This window comes from Strix aluco, chromosome 25 (genome assembly GCF_031877795.1).
Source record: "Strix aluco isolate bStrAlu1 chromosome 25, bStrAlu1.hap1, whole genome shotgun sequence".
In the NCBI taxonomy this organism is placed as follows: Eukaryota; Metazoa; Chordata; class Aves; order Strigiformes; family Strigidae; genus Strix; species Strix aluco.
In genome coordinates, this window is record NC_133955.1 from 6,093,615 (window position 1) to 6,112,351 (window position 18,737).

The window sequence follows — 18,737 nt, forward strand, 5'->3', positions numbered from 1 at the left end:
CACCACGGCCTCCAGAAATTACAAGGGATTAAACATTCTTTATGGGATCATGCCCGGCTGGTTCTGGGGTCTGGTTTACATAGTAAGTGTTGTACCCATGGTTTAAGTGGTATATTTGCACAGCTCCTATGACACGATGGCAAAGAGGTGGTTAACTGAAAGCCTTTTTTATCCCTGCTAAATTTAGTTAGACTTTCAATAGAATATGTCCAAGTTTAACTAGAGAAGTGTTACTCTTTAGACTGTCAATGAAGCCATACAACTTGCACTTTTACCTTTCACTTACAAGAGGATAAAAATGGATTTCCTCATCTCCTCAAATTTTACTCAAGCATAAAGTATCAACCAGTAGAGTTCAAATAAGCCATTTATACCTCTTCTAACATTGTTCCAGAGGTGATCTTTGCTTGCACATCTCTCGAAAGCCTCTGGTAACTTCACGTGTCCCGAACAAATGTACCAAAACAGAATGCCAAATGCGTAAACATCCACTGAGTTATCATACTTTCCTGTGACGAAAATACATTTGATCAGCAGGGCAAACATCTTCATCACTGGAAACTGAGCAGTCTGAGAACTAATTTCAGCATTCCGCTTCCTCAAATTAAAACCACAACTTCGTTGCCAGAAGGCAAGACTTGTGTGAAGCCTAGTAGCACATCAGGAGTCATTGCCAAAGGTGGAGGGATGAAAGTTAAGACTTTCCAGTTCAGAGGATTTATGCACTTAACCTGTACCAGCAGTTCCCCACCTGAAGTTCATGGACCACCGCAGGTACAGGTGCTCGGGTGTATTTCAGACTTAAACACCAACATTTATAAGACTATCAGTTCCGCCTGGCTCTGCTGCTAGCCCAGGAGTCTGTCGGAGCCAACATCAGCTTCTCAATCCAGACATTTGGCAACTACTCATTTATAGCAAGTTCACCCACTGAATAAGAAAACGTTGAGCACACTAAGTGCATAAGGTCAAGGTCTAGCCTGCTAGTCATGAGTATTTCACTGGGAGTAGTAAGAACCACCCGAGTAATATTTTTCTAAATTAAACACAAATAGGGTTGCTGCAATTTGATTGCAATCTTGTCAAAGCAGGGACAGCATCTCAGATAGACTAAAAGGATTCTGATAAGCGTGGTATGGACCTCTAAGTGCTACTGTAAGACTCAGGAAAAAAGCTTGGAGAGCACCTGCCAGAAGCACAACCCATACTGAATTGAACACGCTCCAAATGTTAGTAACAGCTTGGAAATTCCTTACAGGGGATCCTTTCTGAAGTATTTGCCTATCAAAGCCAAATACTTCCACCTTCCCAGTAACTAATAATTTAACTTTCCAATTGCAAGAGTATTAATCACTTCAGCAAAGCTTATGAATCCCACAGTTCTCTTTCAAGTAAGCAAAGGTTTTAAGACTGACACTTAAAGTACAGGAAAAAATACATAGCATGCATTGTAAGCAGGTAGTCTTCTGGGTTTTGTTTTGTGTTTGTTTTCTTATTACTGTTCCCTCATCAACAAGTTGAGATATTAATTCAAAGTAATGGACTTCAATATTCAAGCCAGAGCAGGACAGTAGTGGATTCAATCAACGAGCATACCTGTAAAGAGCTCAGGAGCCATATGAATGGGTGTGCCTACAATACTGCCAGACATCATGGCTTCTGGTTTGCAGAACCCCAAGTCAGTGATTTTGGCTCGATTCTTTTTGTCAAGCTGTAGAAGAATCCATACACAGGCAGCTGATAACCATGCTTCTCAGTTTTAGTATTGTTTTTTAATATTAAGGTTTTAAACTACGGTTACATTTGAAGGGTTGGGCATTTTTCTTAAGTAAGCTTCTCTGATTACTTGGCTGCTCTTGGGCATTTACCTAGTTAAGCTCAGTAACAAGACATGCCTTCACTTGTCTTCTACATAGAGGGTGTGGCTGGGATTTAATAGAACCAGGAACTGGAAGCCCTACTTGTAGCTCAAGCTTTCTACCTTCAAGAGAAGTCACTCTACTGCTCCCCTTCCCCTAGGCGCTCTGCCTGAAAATGAGTTAGGGAAACCTCACTGCAAGGCCAGTTGTGGCTAACAGTACCACAAGATAAAAGATACTGTACGAAGAGCACTATTAACTTCACTTATATTATGCTTCTCCCTCCCACTAAAACGGCCTCATAAGAGTTCAGGATTAGCCAGATAAAAAAGTTTTCCTTACCAAGACATTTTTAAGTTTGATATCCCGGTGCACAAGTCCCTGACTGTGAAGATAACGGATTCCTTCAACTACATCCAAGGCAATCTGTAATCGTGTTTCTAATTCTAGCCCAGCCTGAAGAATAAACAAACACAGATTTAACTCCTCAAGCGGAAGTTACTTTCGCTTATTTGCCAAAAACACTGAAAACTAAGCAATTCTAGCTTTTAGATATTTAGGTGTGGATTTTTTTAAATGCGTATATAAAAAAATGTTTATACGCATACACACATGGATTGTTGTTACCTTTAGTCCTGTATAGAGGTCTCTGTGCAGCCGTTCCATTATCAGTAAGACGGCAATGCTGGAGCCTCCTCCATAGCCATAATCTATCACAGAACCATGGAGATGTACAAGCCGCTCATGTGTCTGCAGAGACCTAGAGGAAGTTCAACACAAAAAGCTGGTCATTTTTATATCCTTCCTCCACCCCAAGCCAAGTCTCACGCTGTAAAGGAAAAATGCTCACTAGCTGCAGCTTTAGTACAATAGTCAGATACATCCATACCGTGTGCTGTACAGTGAAAATTCACAGCACCCCGCAGTTCTGAGGACCATAACAATATACAGCTGTCTGATCCAATTAAACTCAAGAAAGCCTATTAAAGGTTATAGTACCAAAGAAATACTGTATTGTTTCAGCTGTCTGTACTGCAGCACCTGCCTGCGGCTGTTTACTGAAAACGAGCTCTTTTTCTGCAGTGTAGACCCATCACCTTCTTTTGTGAATTCAGAGAGGATAAAGACAGGTTGGGAAAGGAGGGATGATTCAACACCAAAAATCAGTGGAGAAGAACTGTTTGCTATCATACTCTTTAATTCTAATTTACTCTGCAAAATAGCAAGTATTTGAACAGTGTAGACACCAGAGAATCAGATTAAGACAGGAAGGGACATGCCTGCCTACCATTCTGTGCCTGTTACGTTTTTGCAGCGGCAACGACAAGCTGCCTTGCCTTTGCTAGAAGTGGCAGGTTAGCATTTCATGAGGTCAAGTCACTGACTGCGGAGTAGAACTACAGCAAGCAAGGTTCTGCCTCTGCCTCTGCAAATAGCATTTGTTTGCAGCAGGGAAGTTAAAGAGATCCACGTGGAATGAGAAAAGTGCTTACGGTACACACCTCATATAGTGAAACTCAAGTGCAAGGTCATTCCAGTGCTTCTCATCTGGAGGAACAACAGATTTCAGCGCACACGGGAAGTGCCCTCCCCAGCTGTCACACAGATAGACCACGCCATACTGTCCTCGGCCCAGCTCACGGCCCAGCTTTGGTTTGCCTGTAAGGCATAACATCCAGTTAGTCAGACATTAAAACATGTTTATCTCTTCCCGTACTCTATCAGGCTGGCAGCCCAGAGCTTTTCACGGGCCAGCAGCTGCAAAATTCAAGGTACTCAGTATGTGACAGATGGAGGCTTGCTGAAGTAGCTGAGTGAAAAGCAAAACACTCCTCCTACTCCTTTACACCCACTGACTGCTTCAGAAGGAGGGAGCAGAAGATAACACAGAGAACATGAAGCACAAAGCTCACCATGTAACAGCACATCCTGGAGGGACCTGCTCTCCAGCGAGAGTCGTGCCAGCCGAGGAGCATGATCCTTCCGCACCTTCAGCCACAGGTCTTCTGTCTTCTCCAGCCTGCCAGAATGGCCATCTTCTAACTACGAGAGATACCACATATACACTGTAACCCTGCCTGGTTTGAAATGTAATGAGGTTGAGGGTCCTTGCACAACTGAGTAGAGATCCTACTTCAAGCACGCCTAGTTTGAAAACAGGACCTTGTATTAGGGCACCCACATCAGCTCCACCACCCCTCCCTACAGAACGGCAGCATTAACTGCACAAGCTGCTCTTTTAGCTATCTTTGTAATTAGAAATCTTTCCCATGAATGTACAAAACAAGATCTCCTTAACAGCTCCACACACTCACCTGCCGCAGAGAAGCTGCAAAAGCTTCATGGGAACTGTTTAGCCTGGTCCGGAACTGGCTGCAAATGCTCTTGGCTAACTTGGATGCGCTGAGGCTCTCGATAGCATCCTGAGCAACCTTCCTCTTCCAGTCGCTGGTGATGGCGGGTGGGCTGACCCATGTAATCCGCTGGATTATCTAGTAAAACAGGAAACAGAATTAAGGCACTAGCACAAAAAAAGCAAAGGGTCAGTCAATTTACTCAGACTGCTTAGATGCCTTGTGATAATGTACAGTCATCTGCACGTGGAGTTGGGCTAAATAATTACCTTACAGCAACTACTAACAATTTAGAGGTATTGTCACAACATTGTTGTACACGCACACTAAGTTATTTGATTTTTCTGAATATCTCCTCAGTTCATTCCTACAAGCCAGCCACCCTTTCACATCTGACCAAGAACATACCCAGCTAGACAGCCACCACCTAGAAAACCACACAGTTGTGGTGCAGCTTGTAGGCTGCAAGAACAGGCAGCATAAGCAGTAACCCAGAGACTCAGGAAGAGAGGTGTTCCTAAACTGGGGAAAGCTACAGCAAAGCAGCTTTTTGCTGGACAGACACATTGGCAAGGTGCAGAAATCCCAGGTGTCGGTATGCACCACTTCCCTTAAATTGCTGGGTGATTAAGATGCCCTGCCCCACCCTTTATTAGAAGCCACAGAAATTCAGCTGCTGCACATCCAGTCTGGATCCTTCTCCCAGGCTGAAGGAGGAATCTGAAGGTTTGTTACCACTCAGCCTGCACTGCACCTATTTGGGAAAAACTCATATTCCTCTCACCCATCCATACAAGGAACCTCAAGAGGGAGAAGGCAGTAAAGGTCATCAACAGCTCAGAGCAGGAACTTCAGAAAGATGAATGCTTTGACAGACAAATTTAAAACAAAGACCCAGGGAAATCTGGTCTGCTCTGGAGAAAGAGTGAATTGACCTGAATCAAGATACATTGCAAATCAAACAAACAAAAAACCCACAAGAAACCCCCAAACCCAAATAAACAATCAGTTACGCAAAACAAACAGCAAGAGTTTCAAAAGGCTGAACGTTTCAGAACAGAGAGAAAACACTAAAGAGGTATTTGCTTTAAATTAAATATTAGGATCCCCAGAAATAAACTACACAGCCTTAGTGCTGAGTGGGGAAGCGACAGCTTTCCAATGCACATGTCCAGAGTCAAAATTTAGAGAGCAGCTGTGAGTATTCACATTATTCTTTGCTCAAAAGCCATTTCACTATACAGCAACACATACCAGAAATAAATGATAAAGATGCCCATACCTGTTTGATCTGCTCCCACAGCATCCTGGTTACTGTTGAGCCAGAGTGGAAGGTGACTTCAACATGATAGGCTGCATTTAGTATCTGGAAAGCACCGGAAAGATGAAGGTATGGGAACCATGCAAGCTATAGTCCCTATAAAATATGCTAGGCCCTCTGAAAATAAAAAAATGGGTACTATATGGGATACTCCATGACTCACTTGGTTCAATTCATTTATTGTATTAAGCTCATAGTGTGTTTCTAGACTCTAATCTGATTAGTATATACAGATTTAGGAAAGGTAAGTACTAGGCCTTTAAGTGACTGTTCCCCAGTTTTAGCACCTCCCTTAATGCCACCAGACTCACACATACTCCAGAGCTGTGTTTCTCTCATCTCACTGAGCATCTCAGTCTCCTACCACCCTTGCTGGAGCAGGATAAAGACAATTATTAAAGAATATTCTAGACAGCCATTTAAGCCACCATACCTGTTTGAGATAATTGCTTGTGATGTGTACAGAAACATCCTTTGACTTCTCCAAACTCCTTACAGGATGTACTGAAACCTCCCAAGACTCCTCCAGGCTCTTCAGACATCTCTCCAGAGTCCCTACAAAGCTCTCTCGCAGATAGTCCACTGAGCTAATTAACTTGTTGGCAACGGCTTGGTTTAGTCGAGAAATAATCAGTTCCTGAATTTGCTTAATACAACACTTTATGTCCTTGGAACTAACAGGTTCCCCATTCTCAGGAATGATGATATCTGCACAAAAGAAAAGAAAGAGGCATCTTTTGTATTCAACATATTGTTGCAACAACCAAGAGCTGCTTTGAGTGTTTTGCAAAGGAGCTACAGCACAGCCCCAGTCCAGCCAGCTTCTGCTCCAAATACTCCTTCACTATTTCACTCCTTCAGAGGTTCATAACTTTAGACCCAGATTAGAAACACTGTTGGCTTCAGTTCATAAGTTATACAAAAAAATTAATGGACAACAGAAGAACACATACACTAACTACTGCAGAGGATTAAATTTTTGCTGGTCTGCATGTCTAATGCCAGTTTTACATGGGGTCCCAAACCCAGTCCTACAGATCTTGAATAATTTGCTATTCTGTGACAGAAAGCACTAAAGCATTACAGTAGCTCCAGGAATGGACACCTGGTTACTCCAGTTTCAGAGAAGCTAAAACTCACCTCTGACCAAGATGGAAATATTCTGATGTGTGCTTCCATTCACTGGTGTTCGAATTCACAGGATACTCAACTCTAACACCTGATAGACTCTATACAAGCATTCTGTAGCTACTACAGGTTTACAGTGGCACAGCGATGGCAAGCCAACTATCATCTCAAAAATTACAGGGCAGAAGCACAAAGCTGTCCTATCTAAAGTACAGATCAGGAAATTCTTCCAGGCCACGCTGCAATCCATAAGCACCGCTGGATGTTGAATGTTATGAAGAAAGTGATATAACAGCCACACCAGTTACGTGAAATATTTTTCCTGGTACCTTGAAAAGGTTGATTACCACTTGGTATTTTCAAACAAACAGTGAGCAATCACTGCTCACGCACTGTAACCACTCTGAGCAGTACTACATTACTACCAGGAGCTGAAGACCTTGTCTCTGGATTTTGGCCAACAACAGTCTAGCCTACTTAAAACAAACCCAGTGATCGACAGATGGCATTAGCTCCTTGAAATAACACCTTCCTTCTTTTAGGATATTACTTCAAATACTGATAGCCAACAAGATGCTACACTCCAAGTGATATTTGTTGTGCAAATAAATATATACACATATTTTCTGCAGGTGTTTTATGTTGTGCTGCCCCTAAACATGCTCCTGCACATACAGAATCCTGGACTCAGGCACTAGTGCTCCACCTCTGTAAAGAGTAGGACAGACAGGATGCAGAAATTATACCTGCCCTGATAATGGAGCAGTAGCAGCCCTAAACAGGTAGAATTAACACACTCACTATACTGTTAGTGAGTTTGGGGGGGTTGGCAGCATGCAAATAGGTTATGTTACAATTAAACCAAGCTCTTTGAGGACTACATTTTGTATGGGCACGACAAAGCAAACATTTCAAGAAACAGGAAAGATCTTATTCATTTCCCACCTGCAGAAGCAAAAAGATCCAGACCCTAACCTGCAGGATTAAACATAATCTATTTTTCCTCTATTTTCCTCCTCCCAGGAGATACTTCCTCCCAGTTTCAAACTGGAGTGTTAAATCAAGACAAAAAATTATCCAGAGTTTTGGCCTCTCTCTCTCATGCCTCGGAAGAGCACTAAACTAACAAAACCCATTTGCTTCTAATAGCCTAGAGTTATTTCTGATTTTATTTTAAATAGAAAAATCTTTCCCCATCAGCCCAGTGAACTGCATTTCCTTGGAACAGAAATGACTGTTACAGTAAACCTCTGCTTAGCAAGCAGAGGAAAAGAGAGCTGTGGAGTATCAACCTACAAATCTTCACTTTGATGTTTGTGACAGACCACGTATTCCTGCAGACAAGATCTGGATAGCCTCTCACCCTTCGCAGTTTACACATCATTCTGTACGCTTCCAGCTTGTGTGTTCTTCAAAATTCTGGTACTAGAAGATGTAGTGAGAATTCTCACATTTCCCAAAAACACACACTAAATGCCAAGCATAGGCCTCAGGATTTTGTTGTTGTGTTGATTTTGGTTTTTTTGAAAGGAAAACCTTACCTACCCAGAAGGATTTCATTTTAGAAGGTTCTATACCCAAGTGTCTTACGCAAACCTCTCTCAGACAAAGAAATCAAGCAGAAAGTACAAATCAAGCCTTCACCTCAAACAGCTTTTTTTCTTAGGACAGATTTATTCCCAAGTCTCAACACATCCACTAAGGCAAAGCTGGGAGAGTTTTCTTCTTCAGAACAGGGAATTAAAACAGAGAAATAAAATACCTGAACCCAGAACTGTGCAGCAAGCTCTGGGGGAAAAAGTCTGATTTATAAGAAACCAAGACTTAATGTGTTCAGGCCTCTCATTTAAGGACAGTGATTTTTAGCCAGGAGATAGTATAGAAAAAGCCTTGGTGTATTAGTTCTGAATTTTCTTGCAAAGTGCCTTGTCTAGACTGCCACTCAACCATCCCTTCGCTGACAGCAAATATCCTTTAAAGCCCCTAACCTCTTCGTTCCCATTGCTCTCCTGCCAGTAGTTACCTTTGAATTCCATATTAGCAGCATCCTCCAAGAGCTCCTCCTTCATGTTGCTAAGAGTCTCTATGATCATGTCCTTCATCTCCTCTTGTTTGCGGTTGGCAATGTTCATCAGAGACTCATAGAGCTCATTCTCCTTCTTGCGGGTATACTCCAGCCTCTTGGGGGTGATTTGCAGGTCTCGCTGCATGTCGAAAGCCTGATTGATGAAGATGTTCAGGCAGCGGCAGTGCACCTCATTTAAACTGGTTGCTGCTTCCACAAGATGCTTCTGAAGCACCTGCCTGGAAAAAGTGCTTAGAAGCCGGAGCTTCTCAAACTGTTCCACCAGCATGCTTTGGGCATCGGCATCAGGGCCAGGCACCCCGCAGCTGCAGTGGTTGGTACTCAGGTACTCCAAGTCCATCAGCTGGCAGTAAAGGGAAGACTTTTCATTATCAGTTTTTTTGGGAGAGATCAGGTCAACCCCCGACTCTGGCACTTTGAAGAAGAAAATGGGCAAAGAGAATTTCTCTTTGATTTCGCGCAGTTCATTCTCATCTGATGAAGAAAGTTCAGCCTCGCTGATGGCAAAGATGACGACAGGCAAGACTTGGTTCACGTACTCTCCCAAGGTGGCTTCAGCAGACTGGAATCCACGACATGGTGCTACCACAACATCCACTTCCTAGCAAGTGAGGAAGTAAAAAAAGAAATAGGTTTGTACAGATCCTTTTTTTAAAAACCAATACATGCAAAAACAAACTAATTCATTCACAAAGGGCAAACCCAGAAACATTCCAACCCTTTAGAACAGTTAAGGAGTCTCACATAGAGCATCACGCTTTAGTACACAGCCTGCCAGCAAGGTTGATGTCAGCCCTCTCGCAGGGACGTGGCCAGACATGGATTAGCACCCACTGATTCCAAAACTCTTTATTTTGTACCCAGTGCCTTTGAGTTTTAGCCTCATTCAGAACAAAACTTAGAACAAGTATCCCAGGTAAATGCTATCGTAGAATAGCTGTCATTCTTTAGCTTACAGCTGCCCCATTTTGCAACCACCTCTTCCACTGATGTTCACCAGATCTGCAGCTCTTTGAGGCGATATCCATGCTCAGTTTTCAGGTCAGCTTCCAACAGTAGAAAGCACTACACTAGCCACTACTGCCAAGACGAAGGCAGCACAATAACCAGTTCCAAAGAGCTCACAGCCAAAGGACAGACAAGGAAGAACAGATGGTTGTGACAAGCTTCGTTATGACTTTCTTCAAACCCAACCAAAAGCTAAGAGATTTATTTTATTTACTTATATTCTTACTGCACAGAGTTTCACTGCTTTGGTCATATGTCCCTGCTGACATCACTTATTACTACCCCTAAAGGGCCAGTTCTGAAACCTGCTTCCTTCCCATCTGAGGAAGAAGAGATTCACCTTTAGATATACAAGAACAGCATTAGAATTGCATATGTCACTACTAAAATACAGCAAGAAAATGTCAAAGGCTTTGAACTGACGAGAGAATTTAAGTGCCATCTTCCCAACTCATAACGGGGCAATAATTAAGAATTCTTCAATCATTTTTCTCCACCAGAAAAGACTTGACCACATCTTCCAACTGCTCTTAGCACTAAGAGGAAGTAATTTCAGCCACGCACTAACTCAAACCTGCCCGATGCACAGGAGGCTGAGCAGAACGGGATGTGCAGTGCTGCAAGATTCACCAGGACGGGTGACTCACGCCAGCCACTGTAAACAAAGGAGGAAGCCAGTGCTGTCTCTAGGAGACAGGGAGAAAACCAACACAGACAACCGAACACAGCACGAGCAACTGGTCCTCCTGTTTCCGTAGAGGCCTCTCAGGCTTTTCCAAAGAGCATTAGAAACATTTCTTGCCCACCTTTTTTTTTTTTTAATATCCTACAGAAGTTTAAGCACTGTCTATGCAGCTTCATACCATTAGGGATCAAGTCTTCCTATATAGGGAATACCTATGACTCACACTGGATTCTTAAAATTTTTAAGCTGGTTTTCACAAGGTCACACCGCTATAAACACACTTGAACACTTCTGACAGAGCTGTAAGCATGAAATTGCTGTCAAGTAACTTCATTCCTATTTTCCTTAACTAAAAGGCCCTTTTTAAAATATCAAAGCCTCTCAGCAGTCTGAACATCGGGTACACAAATCGCAGAGTTACAGCTTTTCCACTTAAAATGTGATGCAGAGGTGCTGTCAACAGCAACACAAAAAAGACAGTTTAAAGATAATACCATGCAGACACACTACGTACTCATCTATGGATTCAGACTGGCAATACCAGGATGACCACTGCACCCAATATCCCAGAACAAAAATTAAAGTCAAGGATCAAGTAGGTCTCGACCTACAATAGGACAAGTGGAGTCTCACCAAGTGCATTCAGGGACCACTGAAGTGTGCCATTTTACTAAGCCAACAGATAATTCCTCATTTCCAAATCAGTTAAAAAGCATTTATTTGCTACATCCCAAGAGGACCTTGTCCTATTTTGCTAGGCTTCGGGCAGTTTAATCACTGTTTGCTTAGTTAACCGAGGTGCTGAGAAGCTAACCCAATTCAATCAGATTTGTACCCAAACTCCTACCAAGCAGATTATGACTGAAGGCCCACCTCAGTCTTTTTCTAAGCCAATTTGAATACTCTGCCTTCCAAGAATAGTCTGTGAATCACTGAGTCTGACAGTTACTGCATTTATTATATATGTGAGCTAAATTCATTGCCTCCCTATTAATCTGAGATACGTATATACCCCTAGATTCTACTCAGAATTTTTATTACACACATTCCCCCTTTTTTCTGAAATCTTGTCAGTTTATTCTGTTTCTATGGGGATCTGAGTCAGAAGTTCAGTAACTCTGGAGAGAATCCCAAGTAAGAAAACTGAACTACACCTCTGGTCTCCAGCAAACATTGCTGTCCTTTACAGAACATAATTGCTTTGATTTTGTGCAATGACTCTCAACCCCACTTCATCAGGGAATTTCACAAAATCACAGGATGGTTTGGGTTGGAAGGGACCTTAAAGATCATCTAGTTCCACCCCCCTGCACAGGCAGGGGCACCTTCCACTAGCCCAGGTTGCCCAAAGCCCCGTCCAACCTGGCCTTGAACCCTTCCAGGGAGGGGGCAGCCACAGCTTCTCTGGGCAACCTGTGCCAGGGCCTCACCACCCTCACAGGGAAGAATTTCTTCCTTAGATCTGATCTAAATCTCCCCTCTGTCAGTTTAAACCTGTTACCCCTCATCCTATCCCTACACCCCTGATCAAGAGTCCCTCCCCCCTTTCCTGTAGCCCCTTTCAGTCCTGGGAGGCCGCTCTAAGGTCTCCCCAGAGCCTTCTCTTCTCCAGCTGAACCCCCCCAACTCTCTCAGCCTGTCCTCACAGGGGGGTGCTCCAGCCCCCCGAGCATCTTCGTGGCCTCCTCTGGCCCCACTTGAGCAGGTCCGTGTCCTTCTGATGTTGGTGACCCCAGAGCTGGACCCAGCACTGCGGGGGGGTCTCAGGAGAGTGGAGCAGAGGGGGAGAATCCCCCCCTCGCCCTGCTGCCCACACTGCTCTGGGTGCAGCCCAGCACACGGGTGGCTTTGTCTGCCAGCGCACGTTGCTGGCTCACAGTCAGTTTTCCACCCACCAACACCCCCAAGTTCTTCTCTTTGGGGCTGCTCTCCATCCACTCCCCACCCAGCCTGGATTTGTGCTTGGGATTGCCCCAACCCATGGGCAGGACCTTGCACTTGGCCTTGTTGAACTCCATGAGGTTTGCCCATCTCCCCTCTCCAGCCTGCCCAGGTCCCTCTGGATGGCACATCCCTTCTTCCCTCCAGCGCATCCCCCGCACCACACAGCTTGGTGTCATCAGCAAACTCGCAGAGGGTGAGCTCGATCCCACTGTCCACATCACCAACAAAGATGTTAAACTGCACCGGCCCCACTTTTGTTTTACCTTTGCTAGAAGGGCCAGTCCAAGAAAGCCTGTGAGGTGTACACGCTCACAGAACAGTCTGAGAAGCAACATTCTTTTTCTGACCGTGAACTCTTCCTCTGTAAAACATGTATCACTAAGCGAGCAAAACTAAAAATAGAGAACAGGTTTCACATGGGTGGAAGAATAATTTCATGGTGCTGGCATTTTCAGTATCTTCTACCCTCAGTTATGCCAGTGTAAAGGGGCAGATGAAGATGACTTCAGGTATTTGATGCTGATACGTAGCAGGAGCACCTCAGCATACCCCAAAGTAAACTATGTGGACGGAAGAGTGCCTCAGCCAGTGTGAAAGCTTTTCAGTTTTCTGTATTAATGCTACAACCAAACACATTAAATATACACTTAAGGAGATCAGGGCACGTTCATCCCAGGACATACATTAAAATAACCACCCAATAGGTACTTAACCTCATTCTTTGCTACTTGTAACAACTACTAATTCATACAGCCTGAATCACTGCTATAGTACCTGAAGAAATGCAACTATAAACCCACACTAATTCAGTTCTGTTAGAGTTCATAGAACCATTTTGTATTTCTTCATTCATTTTCCAGCTTTGTCACAGCAGCTGAAAATTTTCTTTCCCTACAAGTCCTTAAACTTTTCAGCCCGAGACTCAAAGTCGCATGAAGCACAAAGCAAGACAAAGGCATGAAAAAGGAAGCTTTCAGCCCTGTTACCCTCCTCCCATTCAGCTGTACCATCCAGAGGAAACCCAATACTTCAGAGAAGTTCATTTCGGCTTCCAGGCACAACTGATAAGATTTAGGGAAAGAGCCAACTGTTTACTCCCACTATAAATCTAATAATCTGTGTGGCCAGATGGATTATTCCCCATGACCTAAATGCATTCCTGTGCACAGTGATCCCCAAGGAATAGAGCAGCTCTGCCAAACTTTTTCCTTCCCTGATATTTTACTTTTAAAAATAACTAAGTTCACATACCTATTAGCACAAGGTAGTGTTCTCACAGCAGCCGACCCATGCAAATGAAATTTTTGGCTCCCTCCTCCTCACCCTCTTTTCTGTGAAACAAGTTTTGATTAAGACATCCTTCAGCAACACAGAAAAGCAAGCATGGTCCCATCCTGGGTATCAGACTAAAGACAAAAAACTCAGGATGCTCCATTGACAGTTCAGTATTGATAAGTTGTATATTCTACACTTGTATTGAATTTATCTCCAAGTAAAAAAGTAGTGTAGGTAATATTTGGATGCTGTTAACTTACACATAACTCAGCCTTTCTTTACTGGAGGAATAGTTAATGAGTTTGGATTTAGTAAACAAGTATCTGCACCAAGAAGCATGATTCAGCATTAAGTGCCTGCACAAAACAGCAGCATGTAATCTAGGTGCCCAAGCCAGCCAGTGCAATTAAGTCTCTTGCTAAGAGATGCTTAGGCCTGGAAAGCTGCACAGCATTCCCCAGGTCCTGAAGTCACTGCCAGCTCCTTTGATGGCAGCCTACTGGTAGAGGAGTCTCACTATGGGGAACAAATGTGATTTCAAACAGAAATCCACAAAAGAAATTCTCACCTCCTACAACTGTTCAAATCCACAATAAGGACCCACAAATGTTTCTTCAAACACTAGTAAGGTGTTTGAATATTTAGAACGTAAGGTTATCATGAAACACAGTCCTACTTGTAAGCACTCTGTTCTTGGGAGAAAAACAGACAAAAATACAGGGATTCTAGGTAACCAGTGCAGTAAAATTCAGATTGATTTCCCTTCCCTTCTGCCCAAAAGGTGCTGAGCTCCTGCAAATTATTTGGTTCCCGAGCAAACCTAAATCCTTAAGATCTGTACTGAATATCACGTTATCAAGCATTTAGTTGTTATTAGACTCCTAGTTTTGTTTCACAAGAAAAAGCAGAAGTTCCTTCCGAGTTGTTCTGCAGACATGCAATTTTGGACAGTGTCCAGAAAAACTCGTCCATTAATTGCTCCAGATATATATTCCGCTAGTTAGAGAAGTAGTGTCCATGACTAGCAGACACTTAAACTTTGTTGTCCTGGTGTATGCTGAGCAGAGCTGGAGAACACACATTAGCTAGAAGGGTGGAAAAAACCACAGGTCTCTCGACAGGAGGTCAGACTCCTCTAATTTAACAGGAAGCTATCCCTAGCCCAATTACCTGCTAAAATGCATTATGTTCTCCTATCAGCCTTAAAAAAAATTCATTCTTCCTTTAGCTCCTTGAATTCTGTAAGGAATCCTTTGAATCAATCTGAAGCTAGCTGTGATTCACCCTCCCTCTCCTTCTATTGGAAGAGCTTTTTAAATTACCCTTTTCAAATTAATCTGAGTAGCTGTTTTCATCTAAGTGTCCTAAATATAACCAAAGCCAGACAGAGAGATCTTTGTCACTCACACGAGAAATCTGAAAGAGGGTTGTAAACTGCAGTGTCTAAACTGGCCCATATAAAAATGTAACCAAGTAAAATAAATGTAAAGCTAAATACTCTTTTATGCACAGCAAGGCAGGATTTTACAAGCAGAAGATCCAGAACAGGCATTTACTTTGCAGCACCAGCAGCTGATCTGGCGTGCCCTGGGCAAGTAGTGGATGCCTCGCATGCAGCAGACACAAACATGGCACTTCTGTTCTTCCAGTGCCTACTGGAAGCCATAAACACCGGCCAACACAGCATTGACTCAGCCGATCTCGTTAGGAGAGGCTTAAATTTAGCTACAGACTGGCTTTATGAAATGTATTTCAAACTGATGAAGATAGACTGGGTCTTCATTTTCTGCCTATTTGATTCATATGTCCAGAAAAAAAAAAATTACCTTGCTATTTTATTGTTCAACTATGAAGTTCATGCTCTCACTCATGTGACAACAAATCATATTCTTTGCACTTAAGTAATTTAAGAATTGATTATCTATTCCAGATATTCGACTGCCAAACAGTGCTCCAGAAGAATTATACTGCAATAAAGGCTCGATGTGGGATATGAAATGCAATGAATACTTATGGAAGCTATAAAAAGCTACAAAATACAACCCTCACCTTTAAAGATATTTGCTAAACACCAAACTGCAAGACTCACAGGACAGGAACACATTTTATGGACAGTAAATGGAAAGTCACAAAGCAAGATACTAACAACGTCAGAAACAGCACTGAGAACAGACTCCCGCCTTCTTGTTCTTAACACCTCCAATTTTCATTGACACCACAGAAATGTAAAACGCCACCCTCTCAAAGTCAAGTCATTTTATCAGATGTTGGAATTAAGAAGTTTTTTTTCTGACAACAGGCTCTTCAGGACTGAGATAAAAACTACATCTCCTCGTACGACAGTTTCAAGCTACTATCAAACAGCAAAGCTAACTCTGAATGACCTTGAAACTGGAGTAAAATTTTAGAAGACACTGAGTAAACTTGGCTTCTGAGATGGATGGGAACACTACAGAGGAAAGATAATGCCAAGAGTCAACACTGTAATAAAAGCACACAAGCATAGACAGTGATGCCCAATTAAAATCCTCACACCAGATTTCCAGCTTCTTCAATTAAAAAAAATTCCTGTGCTTGAGAGTTTACAGCATCAGCTTTATTAGGGACTATCAATGTTACATCTTAAGTTCACTATGACGATGGAGGATGGTAGTTACCTTCAGCAGTGAGTATGGCAGCATGACCTCCAGCTCCGCTATCCGGTGAGCAGGATCTTCGCTGTCCCCATGAATTTCTAAGTCCTCCTCTGGTATCGTGTCCCAGTGCCCTCGGTGGGCTGCCATCATATGGACCAGTTCGTACTGCTCAGGCAGCGCCAGGCTAATCCGTGTTTGTGTCCCATGCGTGAATCGGATCCGTCGCCTCTTACAATTCTCCTCATTGCTGATTTTGGTGGTAGGGAGCAGCTTCTCACCCAGCAGTATGTTGAGTAACTGGCATTTGGCATTACAGTTCTGGCCAAGAATCAGAAGGCAAGGGTGCCAGCTCACAGTCCGCTGGAGATGCTCTTCCTCATGGAGAGGGAAGGAAATGAAATTCTGCCCTAAAATTGAGGACAAATTGCATTAGAACAGGTTGGCTGAACAATCAGTCTCCTATCTCTAAGCCAGCTGAACGCAAAAGTTCAGACATTGCTGCCCCAAGCCTGCCAAGAAGCCCACATAGCACCAAGAATTTGCTTATGTATCCGGAAACTAGTGTCAGCAATTCAGCATTTCTACTGCACCAACACAGAGGTCCACAGTAGGTTGATTCTCAAAGCCATTAAGACAATTTTTACTGTTCTCCCCACCTCTTTCACTGTAAAGTGTTTACACAGAGCTCTCTCCAGCAGGTTAGTGGAAGACTAATGGTAGGCCCTAAAAGTCAAGAGGAAACAGTTGTCAAGGTTGAAACAACCGAAGGGCTAATTTTGTCTTGGGCTGGCACAGTGTTCCACCTTGCTCCAGGGTTCAGGGAGGCCCAATGGGTTGCTAAGGCTAACTCCTCCCAAGCTTTGACAGCTTGGCTGTACAGAACATTCCTGCCACATATCAGAAATAAATTCAATCAACTATGAATTGGTGACAGTTCCACCCACACACTTAAAAATGTCAAATACTTTGCATCTACCAAATCCCTAGAGTACTACTGCACAAGTTTGTTGACCGAAGTCTAGAATCATTGACATTAAAGCAGCAAAACCTCCTTTCTAGCCTCAAGGAAAGGCATTCTTGCAAAATTGCTTCTCTACATGAAGCAGATGACAAGACCAAGTTTGCTGAGACATGGTAGCAGAACTAATAGACTGTCAGCAATTCCCTAATGGCGGAAATACAGTCGCAGCATCTAAAGAAACTGTCACGCTTCCACCAGCCTGGGTAGAGATGAGCCCAAGGGAAGACACTTTGCTGGCAGCCAGAAGGTTCCTAGTGCAGTCTAAAACACAATAAGAAATGGCTTCACTCCTTTGATTGCACTAACAGTACGCATCTTTCCTAACTCACGTAGTTGAATTAAATAGGCACAGTTTGCCAGATACTCTCATTAATTTTAAGAACAGCATTTAAGCTGCAAAAGGAAATTACTCAATATCTGTATCTTCTTCAGAGTAGCAGAACTCCCCGTAATCACTCACCTTACGCATCTTCCATCTGAAGCATCAGTTGTACCATCCCACTAACCAGGCCCTTTGAATTCTTAGTCCATGATGCTGCAACTCCTTGCCTTACTACATTAATTTCATCTCAGTACTGAATTTAGCTTCTGTATTCTTTTACAAGTCCTAAATACGGCTTTTCCCACACTTGGTCATCTAAGCTGAAGTCTAAGAAGCTTTGCGTTACCTTACGCATAGCAACAGAATAATTCTGGTAGTACAAAAAAATGGATACAAACAAATTCCTCGTCTGCTGCACTTGAGCGCAATCCCCACGAGTACAAAACAGCTAGGGTTGCACCACAGCCAGAGAGTTAGCCCATGTTCCCAGATCGGAAGGCAGATGACAAACAAAATGGCAAATGGAGACACCAGTCCCCAAAAGAACTGCCGAATCTGAAAGCTACAAACCAGTACGATTGCCCCAATATCAGACAAACTGACAACAATGACAGTTTAAAGATAGACTCAAATACAATACGGCAGAGAAGCACCAGCAGGGATTTTGTGGGGGAAGGTCCTCTTTCACCAGGGCTATTAAAATTCTTTCAGTGAGTCATGTTCTGGCATCCAAAATTGTTTCAGCATCTCAAGCCCCAAGAAAACAAGATACTCCCATACACCAAGATATTCCTCAACACTAGTAACCAAATTAAAGATAACATACAACAGCTATTCTAGTCCTCACTCTGACAGCATTCCATCCCTCTATTTTAATTACAATCACTCAAATCGGGAGCAGCACCACGTGTAGTTGCTTGCATCTTAGACCCAGTTTAAGGCTTCTTTAACATCTTGACTAAGATTTACCTTTCCTTCAAATCTGCAGGCTGGAAATAGAACTGCTGGAGGAGTTCTCTCCATCAGAGGAGTCCTTCCATCCCACACAACACTAAGGGAAAACCCTCTCTGTGCCTCAGCAAGCCCCTCTCCCGCACC

At 43.2% G+C, this 18,737-nt stretch overlaps 1 protein-coding gene across 2 annotated transcripts in view; it reads right to left on the reverse strand.

Moving 5' to 3' along the window:
* DSTYK (dual serine/threonine and tyrosine protein kinase) overlaps positions 1-18,737 on the reverse strand; it is a 28,522-nt gene that overhangs the window by 4,361 nt on the left and 5,424 nt on the right. The window contains exons 2-12 of one of the 2 annotated variants that reach the window (XM_074850015.1): positions 16,318-16,703; positions 8,686-9,349; positions 5,968-6,242; positions 5,496-5,579; positions 4,175-4,351; positions 3,773-3,902; positions 3,362-3,518; positions 2,487-2,619; positions 2,202-2,315; positions 1,597-1,711; positions 375-509 (exon numbers count right to left, since the gene is read on the reverse strand). In XM_074850015.1, coding sequence (XP_074706116.1) covers positions 375-509; positions 1,597-1,711; positions 2,202-2,315; positions 2,487-2,619; positions 3,362-3,518; positions 3,773-3,902; positions 4,175-4,351; positions 5,496-5,579; positions 5,968-6,242; positions 8,686-9,349; positions 16,318-16,703 — 2,370 coding nt within the window. The remainder of the gene's footprint in view (positions 1-374; positions 510-1,596; positions 1,712-2,201; positions 2,316-2,486; positions 2,620-3,361; positions 3,519-3,772; positions 3,903-4,174; positions 4,352-5,495; positions 5,580-5,967; positions 6,243-8,685; positions 9,350-16,317; positions 16,704-18,737) is intronic. The other variant, XM_074850016.1, reaches the window with a different exon arrangement.